Consider the following 24,289-nt stretch of genomic DNA (forward strand, 5'->3'; position numbering starts at 1 on the left):
TTTGACCCGAGAAGGTGGCAGGGTGAGGGTAGAATGGGCCTATGCACGACTGCTGCTGTGTGCTAGTGTACCCACAACACAGCCCCCATGCAAACTGGGGGTTGCCTGTAGAATAAAATTCAATATAAGAAATAAAGGAAACAATAAAAAGGCAATGTGAATATGTAATGTGATGGATATGCCATCTCCTGTCTTCAACCACATCCACAGAAACATCATGTCCAACCTGATTGAGGTTTGGGGGCCAGAGTCTAGAAACCCTAGGTATAAACTTTAGTTACTTGGAGACATTACTCAGCACCAAACCACATTTTTCATACAGTATTGAGACAAACAGGAGACAATGCCAGTTTTCTGATGTATCATGCACAAATTCCTGAAACCCTCGTTTGTCATGTTCACATCCTGCCTTTCTAGGTGTATGCATTAAAATTTTAATTTGTGAAAAAGACCCTTTTATACAATTTCTGCAGTTGGCACTGAGAAAAACACCTTGTAAATGTCTCTTAGGCTTCAGACAAATGCTCATTGAGATATTTGCCTATATTTTGTTGTATAACCTTTAATTTAGTAGCAAACACGGTGCCTTTTTTTATAAGGCAAAGACGGAAACGGAAATTATTGCTGTGTCTCAATTAAGGTGGAAGTTTTTAGATGGCAAATTTCTGAGTTGCATTTACAACCATGACAGCATATCTCTACAAAGGCTCAAACACCCTGAGATCTTTTGTGAGCAGTTGGGCAAAATATTTTTTATGTTTATTATCTAAGTGACTTAACAAGATGCTGACCTTTATTAAATAAACCTAGAGTTCAAATAACAACAGTCAACCAGCTAAACGTAAAATCCAATAGTCAGATGAAAGAGGAAAATAACATCCTAAATCTACCCTCAGGTGCAGTTTGGCAGTCTGCAATAGCCAGTGTTTTGACTCAGCTATATTTTGTTATAATTTATATGGCTCCTTAACACAGATTTTAGAGCCAACACCTGCCCTGAGGTCTTGCTTAGCCTTAGATCAAAGCAACTGGCCTTCATCCACTGCTATTTTCTCAGCTGCTAGACATTTCTGTAGCTGTCCCAGGAAAAGGGGCATGGGTGTCAGTATGGTGGTGTATAAATTATGCATTCCTTTATTCTGCAAGTATCCCACAGTTGCAGAAATCAGTTTTTAAAGAGGAAATGGTTGTGTGAATTGGCCTTTGATCACTCTTCTTTATAAGTGTTTGTCTGGTAGATTCATAATGGATGTTTGGGGATACCATCGTGTAAATCATTTGGCAGTGTGTACAGAGAAAAAAGTTGGCTTCCTTTTTAGAGGCAGGAAACTCCCCACTCCAGATAATCAAAGCTGCTGACCAGTGTCCAGATAGGAACAGCACAGCTGCTTATAGCGTTCCTCTGGCAAGCCATCAGTCATCTACCACAAATATCTTTGCACAGCAATCTAGCTGGCTCTCCAGGATAAATAAGCCTTGAAAGCAAAAAATATCAGTCCACCTTTTTTGGTCAGTTTTCTGAAACTGTATTTAGAGAATCTGACAGTGTTTACATTGCTTAAAATAAACCTTTTAAACATTAAAAGCCTACAGTTAAGATTTAGAGGCTAAACTTTAATGGCTAGCTGAACTTCACCTGGGATCTTTCTTTGTCCTACTTCATTGATGTTTTTGAGAACAGCCTGCAGCTGCTGATTGTGTGAGGAACTGGAGGCATATCTTCTGTTTGGAATGTTCACAGGACATTGCCTCTTTTTTTGTTTTGCATACTTATATCTGAGCAGAGCTTGTGTTAGGACTAGAGGCTGCTGCGTGGCCTTTTTGCAATGAGTCCGACAGCTTTCCCTGCCTTGTAGCTTTTCTGTTTTCCTTTCCTCTGCACAGCTCTGAAAATTAACACTTAGTTTCAGTGGGAATGCACTTAAAATCTCGTTGTGCCTCTGTGAATTCAGAATATTACAAACATCCTTTGAGTTGTTCCTAAGAAAAAGAAATGTTTAATCCAGGGGTGAGCAAACTTTTTCAGCAGGGGGCCAGTCCACTGTTGCTTAGACCTTGTGGGGGGCCAGACTATATTAGGGGGGGTAAACAATTTTTGCCTGCCCACAAAGAGGCCTGAAGATGCTTTGCTTTACCTGTCCCAGTTGTCATCCCAATAGCTGTAATTGGGCTTCTCCAGCCAGACAGGCGCCGTGGTGGGATAGCAGGCTGTGTTGGCCGGCGAAGACAGAAGCAGTCGCCCACCAACCCGCAAGCAGTGCCCGCGGCCACCGCAACTACCCACCTGAATGCCATGGGAGGAATGGAGGAGGGAGGGAGAGAAGCAAGTGGCGGTGAAGAATGTGCGCAAGGAAGCGGCCCACAAAAGGGGCATGGAGAAGGGCGGACTGAGGGAGAGGGAGGAGGAGGAGGAGGAGGAAAACGCAGCAGCAGCTGGCAGCCAGCGTCACATGCTCCCTTCAGAGCACCACCCTGCTGAGGCGGGCAGGCAGGCAGGCTAGCCTCCTCGATGGCATCCAGCGTGGGACAAGATTGCTCCGTCCCTGAGGAGAAAAGTGCCACCATGTGAGGGATAGGGAGGGAGAGGGAATGAACACGTGCGCTGGCGATCCACCCGGCGATTCCCGGACCGTCCGTGGGCTGGTTCTAGAAGGCAATTGGGCCTGATCTGCCTGTGGGTCTTAGTTTGCTAACCCATGGTCTAATCCAGGCATGTCCAAAATCCGTTTAAGGTTGGCCCTTTGGTTGGCCCTCACGGCCCTTCACTTCATCAAATCTGGCCCTCTTTGAAAAAAGTTTAAACACTACTGGTCTAATCGGAACTTGAAGAAAACATTTTCTGTGTGTTTTTGGATCCTTGCTAACAGAAATTGGATTGATAATGGGGCTAGAGCCTGTCATTTTTGTATTACTGTAGTTTATTTGTTTAAGGCTGCAATCCTTACCACTTTTCTGGGAGCAAACTACGTGAGACTATTGGAACATGCATAGGCTTGCACTGTAAAACATTTGTATCCCTACTGTCCCATGCTCTCATGGTGAGTTAACATAAAACCAAACCATTACGCTTTAGAAGAAAACACACAGCAGTGGAACTCTGTAATAATGGAATAAAGCAGTTATTCAGTCAACAGCCACATCAGCAACTCCAAATGGCAACAGCTCTCTAGGATGGGGAACAGAAATGCTTCTAGTCTTTCTACCCAATATCTTTTTAATTTGAGAAGCCAAGGATTGAATCCCATCGGAGGGCGCTGGGGAGGGATGCAGCAAAATTTGTGCATGAAAAATGGGAGGCGGGGAGAGACATATAAATAAAAAGAAAGCTGCCTCCCCCTCTATGGGGTGTGTGTGGAATGCATACAAAATAATGAATGAAAAAGCCCAGGAAAAGCAATGAAGCAAAACAGCGACTTTTTATGTAGAAGGAAGGAAGGAAAGAAAAAAGGAAGGAAAAAGGGGAATAAAAGAAGAGAGAGGGTTGGAGAAGGCGCTGGCCCCGCACCTTCCTCATGCAGGGTCTCTCCAGCTCCATTGGGTGAAAGAAAGCCAGCGTGCCCTGGGGAGGCGGTGAGCGAGGCCGGGCCAGGGGCAACCAGGCAGAGTAAAAGCCCGTCTCAGGGTGGGGAAGGGCCGGACAGGCCGGGCGAGGTGAGGGCTGGGGGGCAACAGTAGGGCTCTGCCTTGCCTCTACTCTCAAGTCTCTTATTTGGATGCAAGATCTGCAGCTACTAACTTCAGGGGCCACAGGCCGGCCTGCCCCTGTCACACCATTGTTCTCCTGCTCTGTATGAATGAGTGGTAGTATAGGGACTCGGTGGAGATTGTCTGTTTGTTTTTAAAACCCTTGTCACTTTTTCTGAGAGTATTGTGCAGAGACTTAGCAGCCACGTTAATAAGTGTAAAACATTGTGATAATCAGTCCCAGATGGGGCTCCTGTCTCTTTGAATAATCCGTGAAAGGAATATTTCAGCATCTGTAGCTTTTCCTCTCTTTGCGTGGTAACACTCTATGCTACCCTTTCAAAATCCTTTCCTCAAACACTGTTAAGGGTACAGGAGTCCTTTCCACAATGGATGTGTTTAGAACGATAACAGCTATTTTAAGAAAATGGTTGCTTGTTCTAAGTGTTTCAGGCTGGAATGCAATTCTTTTGGCAACTTGTATTTCCAAGGATGTCTTTGGAAATTTGTAGCCTGGAGGTTTGTTTTGTCTCCATTAAACACAAATGCCAACTCTTGAGATACATACGTGGGATGGAAGGTCTTTTCAACATGTTTCTGCCCAACTGGATCGCTGTACATTCAGTTCTTCAAACCTTTTTGTGGACATACAGTAACTGACATGTACTCTGAACTAGGGCTAAGAGCATTATTCACTGGAAGAAAGCAGCGTACATCGAGTTACAATGAAAGAACCACCAATAATCCATGAATCCTTTGCTAATTGGAAATTTTTTAAATAGTTTTTAAAGATACACCATCTTTTGCAGCAGTCCATCAGGGTGAAATGGAAACTTTCCATTAAAATTTCTACCAGCAGGTCTGGTTCTAAATTTCTCTCTCCCCCCCCCCCCTCTCTCTTTTTATCTCTCTCTGATTTACAGCTATTAGATCTAAGGCAGTAATCATGATATTTGCATGGGAATTAGTCCAATTGAAATTAGAGGTACTTCAAAAGAAACATACCGTACTTGGTTACATGTAACTTGCAGAACATAGATTTATTTTAATCAGGGTGGAAGGTGAAGGTATTCAAAGGGCTGTTGTTGACTCCCATCTATCCTTAAAGAGCCAGCAGTTTTTAAGGGCAGGAAGGGTGACTAGGGGCTTGCCTGGAGATTTGTACACTGCAGGGACTAGCTAGCTACAAGTTCATTTCAAGTCAGTTAGTTACAATAGAGCTTTGGAATTCTCTTCGTCTTTTCCATCAGATCATGGGTGGGCAACCTGTGGCTCTGCACCTAAATACATGTGGGTGGATAGAGCCGGGGAGCAGGGGGGGATGGTGGAGGGAGTAAGAACAGGTGGAACGAGGGAGGAGGGGGTGAAAGCCTTCTGCAGTTAATCGGTGCACCTCTGGCCAGAGTGAACTCTCCCTGCCCTAGCAGCCTGTTGGGTGGTGGTGAAGAGGAAGACTGGGAAAGTGAGAGAAGGTGGCAGAGAGGGAAAAGCCACTTTGGGGTCTGGCCTGCCCACTGCCAGCATCTGGTCTGCCCACTGCCAGCATCTGGTCTTGCACAGATTCTCCCCCAAGGGAATGTGGTCCTCAACCCTTTCTCCTGACTGTTAGCTTTTTATAATCATTAGGCTAAGAAACAATTAATTGTGTGATATATTCCAAGGTTTGAATGCTTTAAGTTAATCAAGATCACTTTTGTTAACAGCACACTTTGACTAGGAAAAAAATACCTAGTTACATGTTTTCCAAAAAAATTTTGTTTTTAGTTCATGAAGAGAAACTGGGAATCATCATTAAATTGCTGCAAAAATAGTATCTCTCTTGGGATATTTCCTGCTTGGCAGGGGGTTGGACTCGATGGCCCTTGTGGTCTCTTCCAACTCTATGATTCTATGATATTATGCTGAGGCCAGAAAAATAATTTTATCAACCATAAAAGATTGAATTGTGAGCTTTTTGGGAGAGACATTCATCACTTTAATTCATGTTGCTCATCTTGGGTTTTCTTGTTTGTGTGCTTACTTCAATTCTTCTCCAGCGTTTGCTTAAAGGCCAAACTAGACATGACAGTTGCAGGCACTGTGGTCTAAACCACTGAGCCTCTTGGGCTTGCTGATCAGAAGGTTGGCAGTTCAGGGTGAGCTCTCATTGTTCTTTCCCAGCCAACCTAGCAGTTCGAAAGCACACCAGTGTAAGTAGATAAATAGGTACCACTGTGGTGGGAAGGTAAACAGCGTTTCCATGTATTCTGACACATGTCACGGTGTCCTGCTGTGCCAGAAGCAGTTTGGTCATGCTTGCCACATGACACAGAAAGCTGTCTGTGGGGAAACGCCGGCTCCCTCGGCCTGAAAAGCAAGATAAGCGGCGCACCCCGTAGTCGCCTTTGACTGGACTTAACCATCCAGGGGTCCTTTACCTTTACTGCCTCGTGTGGCTAAAACATTTAACTGCTGAAATGATGGCAGAATCCCAGTGTGGGGTGTTGAACATTCCCTGTGCTTGCTGTTTAAGTCTTTGTCCAGCTGTTGTGATTTCTAGTATCTGAGCTAAGATCAGCTGAAAGTGCTTAAAGAGAGAGAGAAATTTGAAGCAGCAAACGTGACTGGATGGAGGATTCTGTGCTTCTCATGTATTTGCCCCGTTTTCTTCTCCCAGTTCTGCCCTGCATACATAACAGGAATAGTTCTGTTTAAACATGCAGAGTGTCTGCCATCATGTCTAGTTCATTACTCACTGGGAGGGATGCTTGTAACAGACAAGGCTTCTGTCTTACATGTTATACACTAGGGTTCCGTCTCAGTCTGGTAGGCCATTTAATGATAAGAAAAATGTTGGTAGCACATTGTGGTAATCATATGGTTTCTCTTTCAGACTAATAGGGATGCCAAAGGAAAAATATGATCCTCCAGATCCTCGCAGAATTTACACCATCATGTCAGCAGAGGAGGTAGCCAATGGGAAGAAGTCCCATTGGGCAGAATTGGAAATCTCGGGTGAGTTATGAAATGATTTGCCTATCAGGTGGGAGGTGGAGGTGGTTCTCTCTGGCTTTAGGCCAGGTATCTATCCACCTGCCTGATAAAACTTGTGAATGGATCAGCAGGTCCTCAGAGACAAGTTCATCAGTGTGTGAAAATCTTGCCTTCAAGATATCTGGTTTCAGTTTGCCTGCAGTCTGAGCACTTGAAACCATTCACATTATTAAGATGCAAGTGGGCATCCCCTATGAAATGCCTTAGAAAAGGCACTATAAGAGTTAGAGATATGAATCTGAGGTGATTGGACAGAGAAGTATGTGTGTTTCTATTGTTCTGCCCCCTCTCAGATCTGAAATTGGGGAGGGGGGGACCATCTAATGTTCATTTCAGAAAAAAAACACGTTTTCCATTTATCACATATTTCCAAAAGTGGCTTCAGAGTGGTTTCATGTACAGTTTTCTACAATAAGTTCAAGCAACTTGAAAGTTGCATGGCTCCATTAAAAAATAATAATCATTAATTAATATGAATTCAGAAGGGATTGGGTTAGACCCTTGTTGGTTATTGTTTATAGTTGGGGATGAAGGTGAGGGGTGTTAATGGGGAATAATAGAACTCAACCCATCTGATATCATCAGATTAATGTAATATTTGTGCACTTTAGATAGCCTGCATCTGATTTTCTCTTCCTTCATTTTTATGCTTTTGCTGTTATGAGAATCTATATTTTTATTATGTATTTTGTATTTTTAGTTTGTATTTGTATTATGTATTTTTATTATAATTGCATTTATGTAACTTTTGATTTCTATAATGTATAGATACTAAGTTATGTATTATGTTATGTTGTAAAGTACCCAATGGTTTTTTTGATGAACAGCAGCATATAAATGTAGTTAGTTAGTTAGTTAATTAATAATTAAAATATGTGACTACAGAGTTGTTTCCTTCCCCCTTCCAAATTGGAGGGAAGCCCTTTTTCGTCCCCCTCCCCTTAGCAAAAAAACCCTTTCAGCTGCTTTTCTCACCCTCCCCAGGAAAAAAAGCTACATTTGCCAAAAAGTCATAGCAGATATCCTGCGTTTTATTATGCTTTGTGGTGGGCGTGAGATGATAAATCAGCACATTTTTCTTGCAAAACTATCAGTATACTTGTAGAAACAGCTGCCTGGATGCTTAACATTCTCCACGTGCTCTTCATTTTAGGCAGAGTGCGGAGCTTAAGTACGTCTCTTTGGTCACTAACACACTTGACTGCTCTCCACCTCAATGACAACTATCTGACTCGCATTCCACCTGATATTGCCAAGCTTCATAATCTGGTTTACTTGGATCTCTCATCCAACAAACTCAGAAGTTTACCAGCAGAACTAGGAAACATGGTATCTCTCAGGTGAGGAGTTTCACTGCCTCTTACAAAATAATTACAGAAAGGTTTTAGGCTGCAACTTTAGCTTTGGTCCAGCTGTTAAATTGATGTTGCAGTTTAACTTGGCTGTTGATGTACACAGTTTCTGTACTGTAGGTTTCAGAACTTATTTTGACTGCCTTCTTTTTCAACCATTTTGGGTGGCACACCATGGTATGATACTCAAGTTCTGGTGGCTCATATTGTGCCTTGCCCACATGATGCCAATGATGATGGATGGGGGTGAGGAAATGGGCAATGCCAGGATGACGGTGTTACATTTTTACTACACATTACAGGGGGAGAGAAGAGAACGCAGCAGCAGCACCCTCACATTTCTCCTAACATATAGTTATGTCATTAGGCTACCTTTCATAATGACGCCAATCTTCACCTCCATATTTGCTCACAAACTTGATAATGTTAATGGTTCATTGTATAGAGAAGGTCTTCCTGTGGGATTTTGTGCCAAAATGATTAACTTACTGTTACTATGCAAAAAGGGAGATGGAGTTTTCCCCTGAAAAGCAATGGACAGTAACTACCAATCCTTGTACATCACCTTCTGCTTTTTTGATCCTTATCCAAGGATGAATGATAGGCTTGGGTGGGGATTTAGCATTTTTTCAGGGGTTGTTGACTTCCTTCCAACATCCTTTCAGTGTGAAAACAAGTCAGAGTTGGAAGTTGGGTCCCCCCCCAACAGCCTTCTCCAACTCAGTGCCCCCCAGAAGTTGTGAACATCAACCTCTCTCAGAGGTGATGGCTGGGGGCTATAGTTCAAAGCCTCTGGAGGGCACCTAGCTGGGCAGGCTGTTCCAGAACACCAAACTGCAGACACTTAACCACTGTATAGTTAATTTATTTGTGGCCATTAACGTGTGCATTAATGCACACATATTTCCCCTTCAGCAATGGAGCCACTCAAAGGAATATCAAAACAAAAGTTGGCATTTTGCAAGATAAACAGAACATACAATATGTGAATTCTTTTAAAGTTGACCCTGCTAATGTGTTTCTTCTCTCTTTAGGGAATTGCTTTTAAACAACAATTTGTTACGAGTTTTGCCTTATGAACTTGGACGGCTATTCCAGCTGCAAACACTAGGTTTGAAAGGTAACTGAAATATTAAACCATACATGTCCATGATTCCTTGTTCTCTATCCTTTCTTTCCTTTATCAATTCCTTGATCAGTCTTCTAACCAAAGAACCCTGTAGGGCTGAAGGACAAAACCTTTTGCAAAGTATAGGTAATGGGTTTCTTAGCCTACTATTTTGTTTATCTATTTATTCATGAATAAGCTTTAGGAGAAGTTCTGAATTGTCCTTTTGGGTTTTTGCTGTGCCCTTTGTCTTGCTGCCTTCCTGCTGTATCCAGACCAGACAAAGCCCTTAGAATCATAGACTAGAATTGGAAGGGACCCCACTTAATCCTGCAATACCGGAATCTCAACTAAAACATCCATAGCAGAAGGCCATCCAATATCTTTTTAAAAATCTCCACTGAAGGAGAGTCACCACCTCCCGAGGGAGCCTGTTCCACTTTCAAACAGCTTTTACTGTCAGAAGGCTCTTCCTAATGTTTAATCGGAATCTCCTTTCTTGTAACTTGAAACCTGACGCTCTGACCGCTCTTTCACTCCTCTGGAATTCGGATACTGCTTTTGGACACCCCTTTCAAATCTACCGTCCTCCCCTCTGACAGAATGAGAAGTTGGGCTCTAACTGATGTTCAATGTCTCACTTTTATTCTAGGCAATCCTTTATCACAAGATATTCTCAGCCTGTACCAGGACTCAGATGGAACACGGAAGTTACTGAACTACATGCTTGACAATCTAGCGGGTAAGAAGTATTTGCCTTCACTTTGATAGCAGTGGAAGGCTCGTCTTAAATGACAGATGGCATTTGTGTTAGAGGGGGAGTTTTCATATTGCAGGGACTCCTAGATGGGTGCAGGGGGTGTGCTATGCATTCCCAACATAGTGTGCCCCTTTCAGTACACTACGCAATGCTAATTGGGAGGATTGCCTTTGCCTATTATGACAAAACTGCCACAAATGCAGTATACTTTACTGTAACGAAACATGGTGGGCATTTGGTTATGTGGGCTAAAGTAAAGGCATGCACTAAACCCCTGTTCCCCTTCCCCATTGATCCCAACCATTCAAAATCAAGCCTGATCCTACTCCTGCCTGTATAGCTTTGTCTTGGGTCTTGTTTCTCGGTTACACTGCGGGGGATGTAATATTGGGAGCTGGCTCTATCTGTCTAACTTTATACCTAACCACCTGCCCAATGATGTTGAGTGCCAGCTCATCAAGAGTCTTGAGTTCAAAGGTCCACATAGTAGCTATTCCCAGATCAGGGATTCTTCTCTTACTTGGTGAGGGTTTCCATTCATTCAGTGGAGGAACTGGCCTGTATATATTGATAATTCCTTTTTAAAAGAGACCATTTGTAGCTGGGAAACTTATGTGTGTACATCAGGTCTTCCATACTCAAAACAGCTTTCTGGATCTGGGTTCAGCTAATCTCAGTTGTTCTGGATTGAAGAGCCAAGTGGAAACCATGCTCTATCTTTTAATTAAGCCTGCATGGGATGATTGTCACTAGAAAAACCCTTCAATATGGAAGGGCTCAGCAGGCTGCTGGTATGAATTGTTTACCCTGTAACTTATTCCCATCACATGGAATGTTGCATGCCTGTTGAACCTCTTTTGCAGTTGCAGATAATGCTTTGTGATCGTTCAACCTTATGGGCAAAATAATAACCTATTCATACATTTCCCCCCAGCACTTTTGAAGCAGTTTTGGGTGGCAACTCTGCCACTAGGGTATATGTTACACAGGCTTTAGTTGATCCAACAAAGTGATCACACCAAAATGTGGCTGTTCCTTTAGGTTCCTGTGTGCATGTTTGAGTGAGAGTGAGAGAGAAGGTGAATGAAATCAGACATAATTGTTCCCAAATAAAATTGGTACTACCATTGGAAATCTCAGTGGAGATAAAAGTGAAATGGAAACTAAAGGCTACTTAAAAGACAAAGTAGTGTTGTTCAGGGCCCACCTATATCTAAAAGTACGAGAAACTTGCACCATCTAAACATTTTCTCTACCCATATCCCACTTTCAGCTTGCAGTTAAATGCTTTCTTTTCTGAACTTCTGTACTACAATAAGGAGTGTGACTATTGCAAGTTCTTGAGGGATACTGGGCTTTCTAGCGCTCATTAATGTTTACTTTCTCAATATTTCAGTTCATCCGGAGCAGCTGCCTCCAAGGCCATGGATTACTTTGAAAGAGCGAGACCAAATTCTGCCCTCCGGTAATTATGTGACTTTCTCTTCTTCCTGTAAATTAAAGATAAGCAAGGAGATATCTTTTTGTACAGCTGCACTCCTCATTTGTCAAGTTTTATTCATCCTTGATGATGATTGAAGAAACCTCACAGCCCACAAAAGAGAGTTCTCCGTCTGCTTTATTTGTGTAACCAAGCAGCTGCCTGGGACAGAAACGGGAAGTTCCTTGAGGGTCTGAAGGCAGCAGTAGGCAAGGAGAGCTCAAAGTTACTGGAACCCCAGAAAGACCCCTGTTTTGTGCTGCTGCAGTAGCTGAAGCCAAAGGGCAGGGGTTGAACTGTCTGCAGTAGTATCAGATGGCCGGTAACATGATACAAATCCACATATTTATCAGTCCTTTTTTAACTACTCAAAATCTGCTCCCAGAAAGGGTCATTGGAACATTTTTCTCCATGGCCTCATAAGGCCACATGCAGAATTGAGGCTTGCAATCTCGTTATCCAGTTAGAGAATGAGGAAGATGTGCTCCTTCCCCCTTGAGCTAACCAGCTGGTTACCAGATCCTGCTTCAAGAGGCTTCATTAGACTTTGCTGTGGATAGGGCCAGTACCAACATAAACCTTAATCTCAGTGGAGAAGCTATGGGGCAGGAGCATGTGATCACCATTAAGAGATTGGCAAATGGGCTGCTGCTGAAGTTACTGTCAGTGTAACTGAGTAATAACTGCTTCCGCTTGTAGAGAGAGGACCAATTTGTGTGTTACGAATCTGTTCAAACTTGCTATGCACATGCGATCAGTGAAATATCAGAGCAGGCTTCACTTGGAAGAATGTGTGGCTACTTTGTGAGGAGTGCTGAGAAAGTGAAAAGTCCTTTTAACAGAAATATCAGTATGGTCATCCTCTGATGTTGTACTGCTCATATGAACCATTAAAGGTGAAAGGGCCAATTCATAATGTATGAATCTGTCTGTTGAATCTAAGTTTTCACCTGAGGTTCTTAGCTGCTTGAATAATTTAATTCGCAACGAGCTGCAGCTTTATCTCATTTAAGAAAAACCTAATAGCCTTTTATGTTATCTGTTCTGGCTGAAGTAATGTGCAAAAATATGTAAACCTGAAAAGTATGCTAGATCATCTCTGCTATGCACTGTATAAGTTTATTTATGCAGATAGTTCCACCTATGCAAAGCAGTTAGCCATGTAGTTAAAATAGAGGTTAATGAACTCTAGCTTCTTAAACTAGTACTTGGCATCTGAAAGAAGTTTCTTTTTCTTAATCTTATGATTTATTTACCGTCTTTATGTTGGCCACACAACAACTTAGTTCTCTGGGTGGCTCACAAAAATAAAATACAACATTGAAAATACAAATAAAGGAATTGCAATATAAAAATTAGAGGAATTCTGGAAGCTTTTGCAAAACTGGCCTTGAAGTCAGAGATACCTACTTAATTCCGCTGAAACTCCTTGTTCTAAGGGGGGATAACTTCTGTCAAAAGTGTGTGGTACCTCAACGTTCTCATCACCAAATATTTACTTTCTCTCCTTCCAGCTTCTTTTACAGTCATGTGTTATAATGTGTTGTGTGATAAATATGCCACCCGACAGCTGTATGGCTACTGCCCATCATGGGCGTTAAATTGGGAATACAGAAAAAAGGGAATCATGGAAGAAATTGTGAACTGGGATGCAGATATCATTAGTCTTCAGGTAATGATAACAATATAGCCCTTTGATTTTCATCAGGAAATAGTAGGAATAGGGTTCCCTTATTCTCTTCTTAAAATGTTGATAGAAAGTCAAGGGCATCTCTTCAAAGTACTTCTTCATGTTTTCTTCTGTAGTCTTACAGCTTTATTTTTTTTAAAAGTATGTTAAAACGTGTTAAGATGTGAAAATAGCAAAAGATCACCATTGGCCAAATACTTTTTGCAGGGCCCTTTGTCCATTGTTCATTTTGAATAAAGCATAATAACTTGGCAACCGTGGCTTATGATGACTTGTGAATGTGACTGCTCAGTCCTTCCCATGCCAATGTAACCCTCCCTGAAACAGGCAAAAATGAGGCAGCCTACATTTCTCAGCACAGTTTTCTTCAATGTTAACAATCATAGAATCCCAGAGTTGGAAGGGACCCAATGGTCATTTAGTCCAATCCCCCTACAATGCAAGAATCCTGCCCATAGCCATCTCTGTATGGATTCAAACCACCAGCCTTCTGGTTAACAGCCAGACACACTTACCCACTGTGTGATGTTCCTTTTCAGGAAGTAGAAACTGAGCAATACTTCACCCTCTTTCTGCCAGCATTAAAAGAGCGTGGATATGATGGATTTTTTTCTCCAAAGTCACGTGCCAAAATCATGTCTGAGCAGGAGCGAAAGCATGTGGATGGTTGTGCAGTATTCTTCAAAACGGAAAAGTAAGAGACTTTTGCTGATTTGACTTCGTTGTTTCATGCCTGTACCTCAGATGTCTCTGGTAGTTTGCAAAGCAGCGTCTGTTGTTGCTTTAATGTGGACATGAAATTGACCTTTGTATTTAAAAAATGAGAGGGAGAAGTTTTATATCCTGGCTTTCTAGTAGTCTTCCCCCCCCCCCCCTTTACTTTTGTACGTTTTTATTTCTGTTGACTGAGTTCTTGGGTATGTTTTACATGTTTCAGGTTCACATTGGTGCAGAAGCACACGGTAGAATTCAACCAAGTGGCAATGGCGAACTCCGAAGGATCAGAAGCTATGTTGAATCGAGTGATGACAAAGGACAACATTGGCGTTGCTGTCGTGTTAGAGGTGCATAAGGAACTGTTTGGGACAGGTGGGTGTCAGGCATTTTCAATCTGAAAGGGGGAGAGGCTTCATAAGGCGTACTAGTTTTTAAACAAGTGAAACTTTCCTGTATAGAAATAATGCCACTTTATAGTTCAAATTAAGTGGAGACAGAACGGTACCAGCTCAGTGGACTGCTTTGCTGAAGCAACTTCTGAAACAGATCCGTTCATCCCTATGAACAAAAATGCTGTCTTAAATTGAGTATGGCCATTGGTCTATCCAGTGTTGTTCTGGCTGCTATGACTTGTGGCAGTGCTCAGTCAGGGGTCTTTCCCATCAGTGATCCATTCTACAGGATATGTTAGAGCTTGAATCTGGTACGGGCGGCACCCCACTTGTGCAAGGGCTACATTCCGGCCCCCTGCACGCATAAGTGAAATCACTTAAAGTGGGGAGCACCTTCTCAGCACCCCTTAAACACCCTCTTGGCCAACTCTCTCTTCAGTCCATACTGCTGCTGCTGCGCTACTCCACTCCACACACCAGCTGTTAGGCAGGGAGGTGGAGCAGCATAAACAAAGCCTTGGTCTCTTCAGGGCTCCTTTCCAGATTTCCTCTTCAGACTCTGGGGAGGGTCTCCTTGCAAGCCACAAGGACTCTCCAGCGCTCTCTCGCGCCATTTCCGGATTTGATTTGAATTATTTAATTATTTGTCGACATCATGCGTAAATGTTTGCGGGGCGGCTGTCTGTATTTCCTGCATGCAATGTGTGAGTTTGTCCATGCAGGTGTGGCCTTTGCCACTCCAAAGCACATAGCTCATGCTAGAGCGGTCACTCACTTAGGAAGAATGTGTTCCTTCTTTCTTCAGTCTGACCTCTTTTTTAATAGCATTTTGTTTTTCCTAACACTATTCTCTCTGGAACTCTGCATGAATGCCACTAGGTATGCCGCATGACTGGGATCAAAGTCACAGTACTATTTGGTCTGAATTGGCACAACCATGTGCATAGTGTACCCTCAACTGCCTTAATTTCTATAATAATTTCTACCAGGCCACCACTGTCACGGGAATTGAGACAAATGCAGATACGCTGGCCATGGGAAGGTGCTCTGTTGTTCACATAAACCCTCCCAGGCCACGAGTCCAGCAGTATCTGCACAGTGAAGAACATTTCCTTTGCATGTAATTAAATGCTTTTCTGTTTGTTTCTGTATCATGGAAGGAGTTGAATTAACTTAGAATTCATTGCCTTTAGGTATGAAGCCTCTCCATACCGTGGACAACCAGCTGCTTATTATAGCAAACGCCCACATGCATTGGGACCCTGAATATTCAGATGTAAAACTTGTCCAGACAATGATGTTTGTCTCGGAACTGAAAAGTATCCTTGAGAAAGCCTCTAGCCGGCCTGGAAGCCCAATAACAGATAAGAATTCCATCCCTCTGGTGCTGTGTGCAGATCTCAACTCACTGCCGGATTCAGGTATTTAGAAATAGCAGTTTTGCTTTTACTTCAAAGTTAAGACTTACCTTTTTTTATTAAAAATGTATTTATTAAAAGATTTTATTGGGTAACAGTAGTACATGCAGAGTCTCTGTTTTCAAGTCATAGAATCCTTCAAACAAGTCAGTCACATTCAGAGTGAGACGTTACTGTTACAGGCAATATGGAATTGAGGGGGAAAAGAAGGCAGGAAAAGGGGAGACAGTAAAATTCCATTCTTTTATATAGTATATGAGTAAAGCTTTTGTGTGGGACGTGGGTGGCGCTGTGGGTTAAACCACAGAGCCTAGGACTTGCCGATCAGAAGGTTGGCGGTTCGAATCCCCATGACGGGGTGAGCTCCCGTTCCTCAGTCCCTGCTCCTGCCAACCTAGAAGTTCGAAAGCACGTTAAAGTGCAAGTAGATAAATAGGTACCGCTCCGGCGGGAAGGTAAACGGCGTTTCCATGCGCTGCTCTAGTTCGCCAGAAGCGGCTTAGTCATGCTGGCCACATGACCCGGAAGCTGTACGCCGGCTCCCTCGGCCAATAAAGCAAGATGAGCACCGCAACCCCAAAGTCAGCCACGACTGGACCCTAAGGTCAGGGGTCCCTTTACCTTTAAAGCTTTTGTGTTAGCATCACTTAAAACATGTATTTTATTTTTGTTGGTGGAACAAGAGACCAGAGGGCCCAAGGCGTGGCTGGTTGCAGTCGGTGGGGTGCAAGTGTGTCTTGTTTGTGTGTTGTGAGGGGAATGTTACTGGATCAGATTAACCATATCGATTTGTATGCTGTCGAGGGTGGGGGGAGGGACATGGTATTGAAAGTCAATACTATCTTGTATCAACTTTCCACCAACGTTACACCTAGTGGAAAATGATCTTTTTCAATGTCTTGTGTCTCAAGGGGAAATTTTAATGTGAATTGCTGAATTGTTGTCTTGCATTCTAAAATGAGGAGAGGAGGTAACAGGGTAGATTTGGGGGTTGGTAAGGTGAACAAGTGCAGACCCTTTGTTGAACCAGTGTTGTTTGCCCAGGGAAGCTGCTATTTATAACCAGATGAATGATAAATTACAAGAACCACCATCACATTTAGTACATAAATAATCACTTCCTTTCTAATTACAAATGCTGTCAGCCTTAACCAACTACTGGTGGTATTTCTCTAACTGCTAAATAGCTTATTTCTTATTTTAAGCAGGTGGTTATATAGCTACTTGGGTGATAATTCTTCCCTCCTGGTCATGAAAACATTTGTAGCGTTAATAATTCCCTGGCTGCTGATGGTGTGCATAGAGCTCCAGAACTGAGTTCATGTTAAGCTACAGGAAAACAGGTGGCACAATTCAGCATTAGCATCCGGCAGCAACAGATTGACTGTTTTGTTTTGCAAACAGGTGTTGTGGAATACTTAAGCAATGGAATAGTAGCTGACAACCATAAAGATTTCAAGGAGCTGCGTTACAATGAGTGTCTCATGAACTTCAGTGGCAATGGGAAGAACGGGGCTCCTGAAGGAAGAATCACTCACGGCTTCCAGCTGAAGAGCGCTTACGAAAACAACTTGATGCCTTATACCAATTACACCTTTGATTTCAAAGTAAGTAGAGCTGTGGCAGAAGCAACTAGGACTATATCAGCTGGGTACTGGAACGACGGGTAATTATATTTACTGTGATTCAAACCAAACACATTTAAACCTATGGGTAGTTGCAGCTTAGTGATTCAGTTGCAAATGTGTTGAAGTGCGCAGATGAATGGCCACTGTTGCAATCTGCCTGCCACGATCCCTGTGGTTGTTGCAGGATCACCCTGCTTCGTGCCATTTCTGTATGAAGAAGTAGAAGCAAGATTTAGGTTCTGATCCCTGGCTCCGGTTCTCCTGTACATGAAAGGCAGGCTGGTGCTTCTTGGCATTGACTGGCAATAATAATAAGAATAAGGAGAAGGAGAAGAAGAAGAAGCAGCAGCATCTGGGTGCCTCCCAGCAAAACACTAAAATACAATAACCTATTAAACATTAAAAGCTTCCTTAAACAGGGCTGCCTTCAGATGTCTTCTAAAAGTTTGGTAGTTGTTGTTCTCTTTGACATCTGGTGGGAGGGCGTTCCACAGGGCGGGCGCCACTACCAAGAAGGCCCTCTGCCTGGTTCCCTGTAACCTCACTTCTCGCAGCGAGGGAACAGCCAGAAGGCCCTCGGTGCTGGACGTCAGTGTCCAGGCAGAACGATGGGGGTGGAGATGCTCCTTCAGGTATACTGGACCGAGGCCATTTAGGGCTTTAAAGGTCAGCACCAACACTTTGAATTGGGGAGCCCAGTCCTGGCTGCAGCTTCCAAGGGTGTGCCCAGTGCATGTTTTCCTTTAAGCATCTCCTCCTGCTTTTATTAACATGTTGCAACCACCTTTGCTGTTTATAGGATTGGTGGAGCTGCAGTAAGTTCCAGGTCCCCCCCCAGCCAGCTTCTAAGCAACCTTGCATTTTTCCCTGGGCTTTAGTTGAGACGCTCCCAGCATCTCTTACTACCTAGCAGTGCAACAGGTGCTGCAGGGATTGCATTGGAACAAAGGCAGGCAGCATAGAAGGTTCTTGGTAGCTTGATCTGTTCATAGGATCCTGTTCTGAATTGACTTTTCCTCCCTCCCTTCCGCAGGGTGTGATTGACTACATTTTTTATTCCAACACTCACATGAACGTGCTTGGTGTCCTGGGGCCTTTGGACCCTCAGTGGCTGGTTGAGAACAACATCACCGGGTGCCCCCACCCTCACATCCCTTCAGACCACTTCTCACTGTTGACGCAGCTGGAGCTCCATCCTCTGTTCCTGCCTCCTGTCAATGGCATCCACTTGGCCAGCAGGCGGTAGTGGGGCCCCTGCCCCTTTTGAGGGCTGGGACCCGTTTGTTTGTTTATGGACCTGTACAGTTGTAAATCAAAGTATGTAGGAGTGAAGTATGGCCGACCTTTTAAAAGCTGCTGCTTCAAGCTCCTCTCATTATATGTGTTGATGATACAATTTTGCACTTTTCCCCCCCCGGTGCATATTGGTACCATTTGGCACTAGGGCTGGAACCAAAGTTTTTGTTTGTTCCCTTTTTCCAGGTTTTTGCTTTTAAGGTATGCATATATATATATGTATATATATAAAACCCACACTTTTTAAGCTGGCGGGCTCTTGTTTGTTTCATTGGAAAGCTGCCTTTGTAAAACGACGTCAGACAGCGGGGTTTGCGAATGCTTTCTTTCACATCTTAGCAAAATGAGCCATACCTCTCTTCCCCCAGCCTACTCTCATATTTTATTTTATTTTAAACAGCATCCTGAAATAGAGTGTGTCTATTTGATGTTTCGGTCCTGTTGGGAAAGGTTTGGTAACTGGAGATAGCACTTGCCGTTGTAAATTATTTGCAGCACAGACTGCTCTCTTATCTCTACTGAAATGTTAAGTTAATTTAGAAAGCCAAAGGTGGTGCAAGACGCAAGACGTCCTGCTGTTTTTGTGCTGTTCCAGTGGAGAATTTGCCTGGGAGCATCTAATTGCATATACCAGGGTCCACTTGTTTGTTGTAATCTTCATTTCTGATCAGTAGGAGTTCGCATCCTGTCCAAGCCCATGAAAACAAATTGGGCTTGTGTGCAACCTATAGATCTCTGACTCTAGTGAGCTCTGTGTATTGCTATAGAAGGAACAAGCCTAGCTGACAATGGGGAAGCTCCAGGTGCCATCATAAGGCCCAACTACTGGCTTATAGCTGTGGGTTCTTACCAAAAGAGAACCATCTCCCTTGCAAAAAAGTATGAAGGATGCCAGCATAATGGATGGGATCAGTTTGACAGTAACCAGCAGAGTAACACTGGCAATTCAACAGACCGCTTTGGGGAACAGACACTGCATTAACTGGAGGAGAATTTGGGATTGTCAGCAGTTTCCAGGAGGCAGGTGTGGGGTCCTCCATTAAAAATCTGCGGCTAGGATTCTTGGGTTTGATTTTCACAAAGTGAAAATGCGTTTCAACCCAATCCACTGGTCCCTTTTTTGTTGTACCTTTTCCATCGTCCTCCCCTTCCCCCAGAAAACCTTTAGGATTATTCGGATGAGAAGAGCAGATGAGGAAATGCCTCCTCTGTGCGTGGGAGCTGGCTTTCCTGGGTGCCCTTTTCCCATGTGAAGCTGAGAAAGTGTTGGCCATCATCAGTCCTCAGATTCATCTTCTTCCTGACCTAGTCGCCAAATAGTCATCCCATGCTTTTAACTGGTTTTGTTTTCTATCAAGGTTTTTTTTTAAGCTGCTGGTTCATTCCCAACAGTTAATTGCTCCCTTTAAGATGTACTTGGAAACTTTTCTTCTGCTTTCCTTCCCCCACATTCTTCCTGGTGGCCATTAATAATAATAATAAAAAAGCTTTTTGCCTTGAAAGAGCAGAAAAACCATACATGCCATCTCTTCAGGAAGCCGTGGCTGCAGTTTGCTCAGAGGAGCTGTCAAGCAGCCTCTGTTCATTTCGGTGGAGCTTGTGCAAGGTTTCATGCATGCAGCCTGTGAGAATGAACGGACGTTGCTTCAGCAAAGTCTCTTGAGCAGATGGAGCCTGACTCTGCATTTCAAAAAGCAAAAAGTCCAGTCGACAAGGAAAGGTTGTGTCTGTGTTCCTTTAAGTTTTTCTGTATTCTGCTTCTTTGCTGCTATATACGATTCCTTGAGCTTATATTTTAAACTTTTCATGCACTTTACTGTTTCTAGTCTCAAAATGTGATATTTTTAATAAATGAGAATTTTTTTCCATTATGTGAATGAAAATTTTTAAAGAGCTTATATCTGTCTCATTCATACGCTTAAAAAGGAAGAATTAAAAAACAAAAGCGAAACAGCTGAATCGGTTTGTTGTACAAAACATATACCTTAAGTTAATTTCTTCCCACCTACCCACACTCACTTTGCTAGCTATGTATAGAATGGCAAAGGAAAATTTGGAATCGGGCTAAAGAAGGAAATGCTGCCTCATTTTTGTGCATGACTATGGGGTGTAGAGGAAGGAGTTGCTTTGGTGACGACCGCAATTTGCTCTCGGAAGTGCCTACAGCCAACAGTTCCTCAGCGATTGGAACTGGTTGTATTTATGTGAAACTTTCAGGATGGAACTACATTAGGCAACAAATGCAGGGCGGCGGCTGCTCAAAAGGGCAGCCTTGGGTCGAATTTTCCCTCTGTGTGCTTGCCAACCTTTCACATCACATCTTTGGTTCCCTCCCTCCAGTGGGAATGGGGAAACACCAAACGTCACGAGAGCAGCAAAGAAGGTAGATTGTATTGGATTTGGAAGGGATTTGACACTGAGCTTCTCCTTTTTCCCCCCTTTTTGACAGCCGTCCTGTGTTTCTTACAACATGTAGCTCCATCCGATGTGTAGAACAGCTTATAAAGCACGACAAAGTTACCTCCTTTTCAGAGAGAACATTTCCCCCTCCCCAATATTGGTGCAGGTATCTCTTCTTATATACCTCAAAAGTGTTACTTACACGGCCGTGTATATATGAATTGATAACTCAAATAAAATATAGTACTGGAAAGTAGAATAGCATGAAAAACTTAATTTGGTGGACATTAGCCTTTTCAGTTCTTTTTATTTTTATTTTTGTAAGGACCCAATCCGCTGGGAAGTCCTCCTGCTCCAGCCCCACTGAAATGTGCAAGAGCTGCCCAACTCCCTGTTCATTTCAATGGGGTTTGCGCAAAAGATTTCCCTCCTGGACTGTGTTCCAAGTCATCTGCTGTATCTTCACTTGGGAGGTATGCACTAACAATTTTCCTCCTTTTCATATGTGCATGTTAACTAGCAATGTGAGCAATATTTCCTACCATACTTCACTCCCAACTATTTTTTTTGAGATGTTTGTATAAAATGGAGTTTAAAAAAAAAATCGCCTGTGATTGTATATGAACTGCAGAGGAGCCGGTTTATTAAATAATAATTATTATTATTAATAAAAACCCACCAATCTTTTGTAATGCTGTTGGGAGGTTGGGGGTGGGGAATAAAATAAAAATATTGGGAAACATTGCAAACAGTTTAAGTTCCTCTTTTTGTTTAGTTGTAATTAGCCGATGCAGTCGGGGGTTGAGATGGCTTTCCTCTGCTTCAAAGTTGACTTGTATCTTAACCTGTGTAACTCTCTTGGTTTTTCTCTCCGTCTTTAAAAAAAAACACCACCTGTTTGAAATGTTGCACAATTCTTTTCTTTAAGCAGTTGTTGTTTTGTTGGCCATAGAAGCGCCAGGAGGAGGTTTCTGTTGCTGGAAGGACTTTGTGCCTTCAAGTTTTCCACATACCAAAGTGTTGGTTTAAAAGCAGGGACTGGAAATATTTGTTCAGAACAAGGGCTGAATTTTATTCTGGGGCCACATACCAATGCTGGGTGGATCCAGAGGCAAAAAGTAGGTGGAACAGTGAATGTAATCTTACGTTTGTACGGTCGGCTAGTTGCTACACAGACACACACACACACCCCATGCAGGGAAGCAAGAGAAATTAACAGCGTTTGATTGCAAGAGGTGTTCCAATCAGGCAGGAACACTCAGAGAAGGTGCAAAGTAGGGCTGGGTGTGTGTGGCTGAGGATACTAGCAAGACAGAACCTCCTCTTTCCAGGAACTCCCCCCATTTGAAGAGACAAGTTCATTAAATCAGGGCTGTTTCTATGGGGACAGCTGGATGCACTGAACATGTCCACCTATTCTTAATGAGAATAAGCATTTTTTTTCTGTTTTCAAAAGGAAATATTGCATTGCACGTGCTCGGATAATCGTGAACACTGCTGTCAGTATGCTGAAATGCAGAAGCTGGTTCATGTTACAGTGTTTCCTCTACAGAAGCCCCTTAAAGGGCTACTGTGACCCTACGTTAGGGTGGAACCTGGAAAGGACGTTGCAGTTGAACAAATCACAATGGTTATGTGTGTAAAAACCCCAAGTGTCGGAAGTCCCACTCGTCTCGCACAGCAGCACCTCCATGTGTCCTAAGGCATTGCTGAGAACTAATAAAATGTATACAGGCGTCTCCCCATTGACACACATCTGCGTGGTGCTGGGAAATAAATCAGTTTAAACCGCAGAAAGGCAAAAAAAGAACAGGGAAAACTGCAAAAAGAGAGGGGAAATGGCTAGCAACCCAAAAGCCATTGTACAGCCCTTAAGAGTCCTATGGAGGGTTGGCGTTTGAGAAAAGCGGTTTGGAGGGAGCGATTGTGGTGGAGTTTTGGCTTTTCAGATGGTGTTCCCCACTATACACAATTTCACAGTACCCAGGAAGTAGCCCCTGTGTAAGTGGAGAGATGCCTGTATACCAGTAAGTGTTGGCACACAGTATGTTTTCAGAAGAAAAGCTGATCATTGAATTTATTGTGAGCCCCCCCCAGAAACTTTATTAACAGGCAGAACTGTGAAAAAACTAACCCACCCACCTACCCGAAGTTCTACTAGTGTGGATTGTAGGCAAATAGGCAGCCTCTGGGATGGTCCATTAATGGCTCTGGGAAAAGGTATTGCTCATTGCCTATTGCTGACTTTTTGAGGTAAAAATGGCTTGCTTCTCTGCTTCCCATTCTGATTAAACAAGGCATAGGAAGAAGGCTAGCATTGTAATCCACTTTCCTGTCAACAGACTTGAAAGGTTTTTTTCCTTATCTACAAACAGGATCATCAACAAAGAATTTAATTCCTCTTTATCAGTAAGCATATTGTGTGAGAAGAAGAAATTCATTCTGTCAGAAATCCCCAGTACTACTTAGATCCACACCCTGTTCAACATTACATTTTTAGGTAGAACTAGCCATATATCTCGCTGAACCTGAGAGATCTGTGTTCATGATGCAAACTATGGATTACCACTGGTCAGAGACGAAGCAGGGAGGGTTCGCATGTTGCTTAGGCTGCCTTGGTGTGCATCTTTAATGCATTAGTATTATGTATTTGACTCTGAATACATCTTAACACTTAAGAGGGGAAAAAACAAACTTGGAACGCATCTGCATGCATGCGTGCAAGCTTCTGAGTTCTTGCTTTGGTAAAATGGGACTGGACAAATTAATTGAAAATAAGCTTCAGGCATCATGTCCTTTATTGGTCCTTCTTGCGTATATATTTCAGCCACACCACACTAGAGTTTCATTGCCTTTGGTTCAGAGTTTTCCAGGTATAGCTGGATGGCACCTCTTTGAAACCGAATGCAGAACTTCTGCACCAAAACGTTGTGTTCTTACAATACCATTGACACTTGTATTAGCAGATGGGAATTCATTCCCAACACACATAGCAAGGACCACTGGCACAGATACGGCTTCAGAAGAGGATAACGTGGATGGAGGACTGTCAATGGAATAAGAATAAGGCTATCAATGACTACTAGCCATAATTGCTATGTTCTGCCTGCACTGTTAGGGCTAGGTTGTGTCTGAATGTCAGGGAGGGAGAGGGTGCTGTTGCATTCATGTCCTGCTTTTGGACTTCTCATGGTCTCAGTGGTCAGCCACTGCAAGAATTGGATGCTGGACTAGATGGGCCTTTGGCCTGATCCAGTAACATCATCTTACGTTCCTATTAGGGTGAGAGTTTGGAAACTTTTTAGAAAGACAGCCCTGCAAAGAAGACAAC

The 24,289-nt window shown here is 43.1% G+C and overlaps 1 protein-coding gene across 9 annotated transcripts in view; it reads left to right on the forward strand.

Annotated features, from left to right (window-relative positions):
• Positions 1-21,707, forward strand: part of CNOT6L (CCR4-NOT transcription complex subunit 6 like) — a 38,822-nt gene extending 17,115 nt beyond the window's left edge. For 6 of the 9 annotated variants that reach the window (XM_083571392.1, XM_083571395.1, XM_083571391.1 and 3 more), the window contains 11 exons: positions 6,557-6,678; positions 7,871-8,057; positions 9,104-9,189; positions 9,830-9,919; positions 11,334-11,402; positions 12,932-13,089; positions 13,647-13,801; positions 14,045-14,196; positions 15,410-15,637; positions 17,039-17,241; positions 18,296-21,707. In XM_083571392.1, the coding sequence (XP_083427518.1) occupies positions 6,567-6,678; positions 7,871-8,057; positions 9,104-9,189; positions 9,830-9,919; positions 11,334-11,402; positions 12,932-13,089; positions 13,647-13,801; positions 14,045-14,196; positions 15,410-15,637; positions 17,039-17,241; positions 18,296-18,508 (1,653 nt within the window). In that variant the 5' untranslated portion in view covers positions 6,557-6,566 and the 3' untranslated portion in view covers positions 18,509-21,707. The remainder of the gene's footprint in view (positions 1-6,556; positions 6,679-7,870; positions 8,058-9,103; positions 9,190-9,829; positions 9,920-11,333; positions 11,403-12,931; positions 13,090-13,646; positions 13,802-14,044; positions 14,197-15,409; positions 15,638-17,038; positions 17,242-18,295) is intronic. The other 3 variants (XM_083571398.1, XM_083571396.1, XM_083571397.1) reach the window with 1 other exon arrangement.
• Positions 21,708-24,289: the final 2,582 nt, after the last annotated feature.

Source organism: Podarcis filfolensis (genome assembly GCF_964270895.1).
Source record: "Podarcis filfolensis genome assembly, chromosome: 9".
In the NCBI taxonomy this organism is placed as follows: Eukaryota; Metazoa; Chordata; class Lepidosauria; order Squamata; family Lacertidae; genus Podarcis; species Podarcis filfolensis.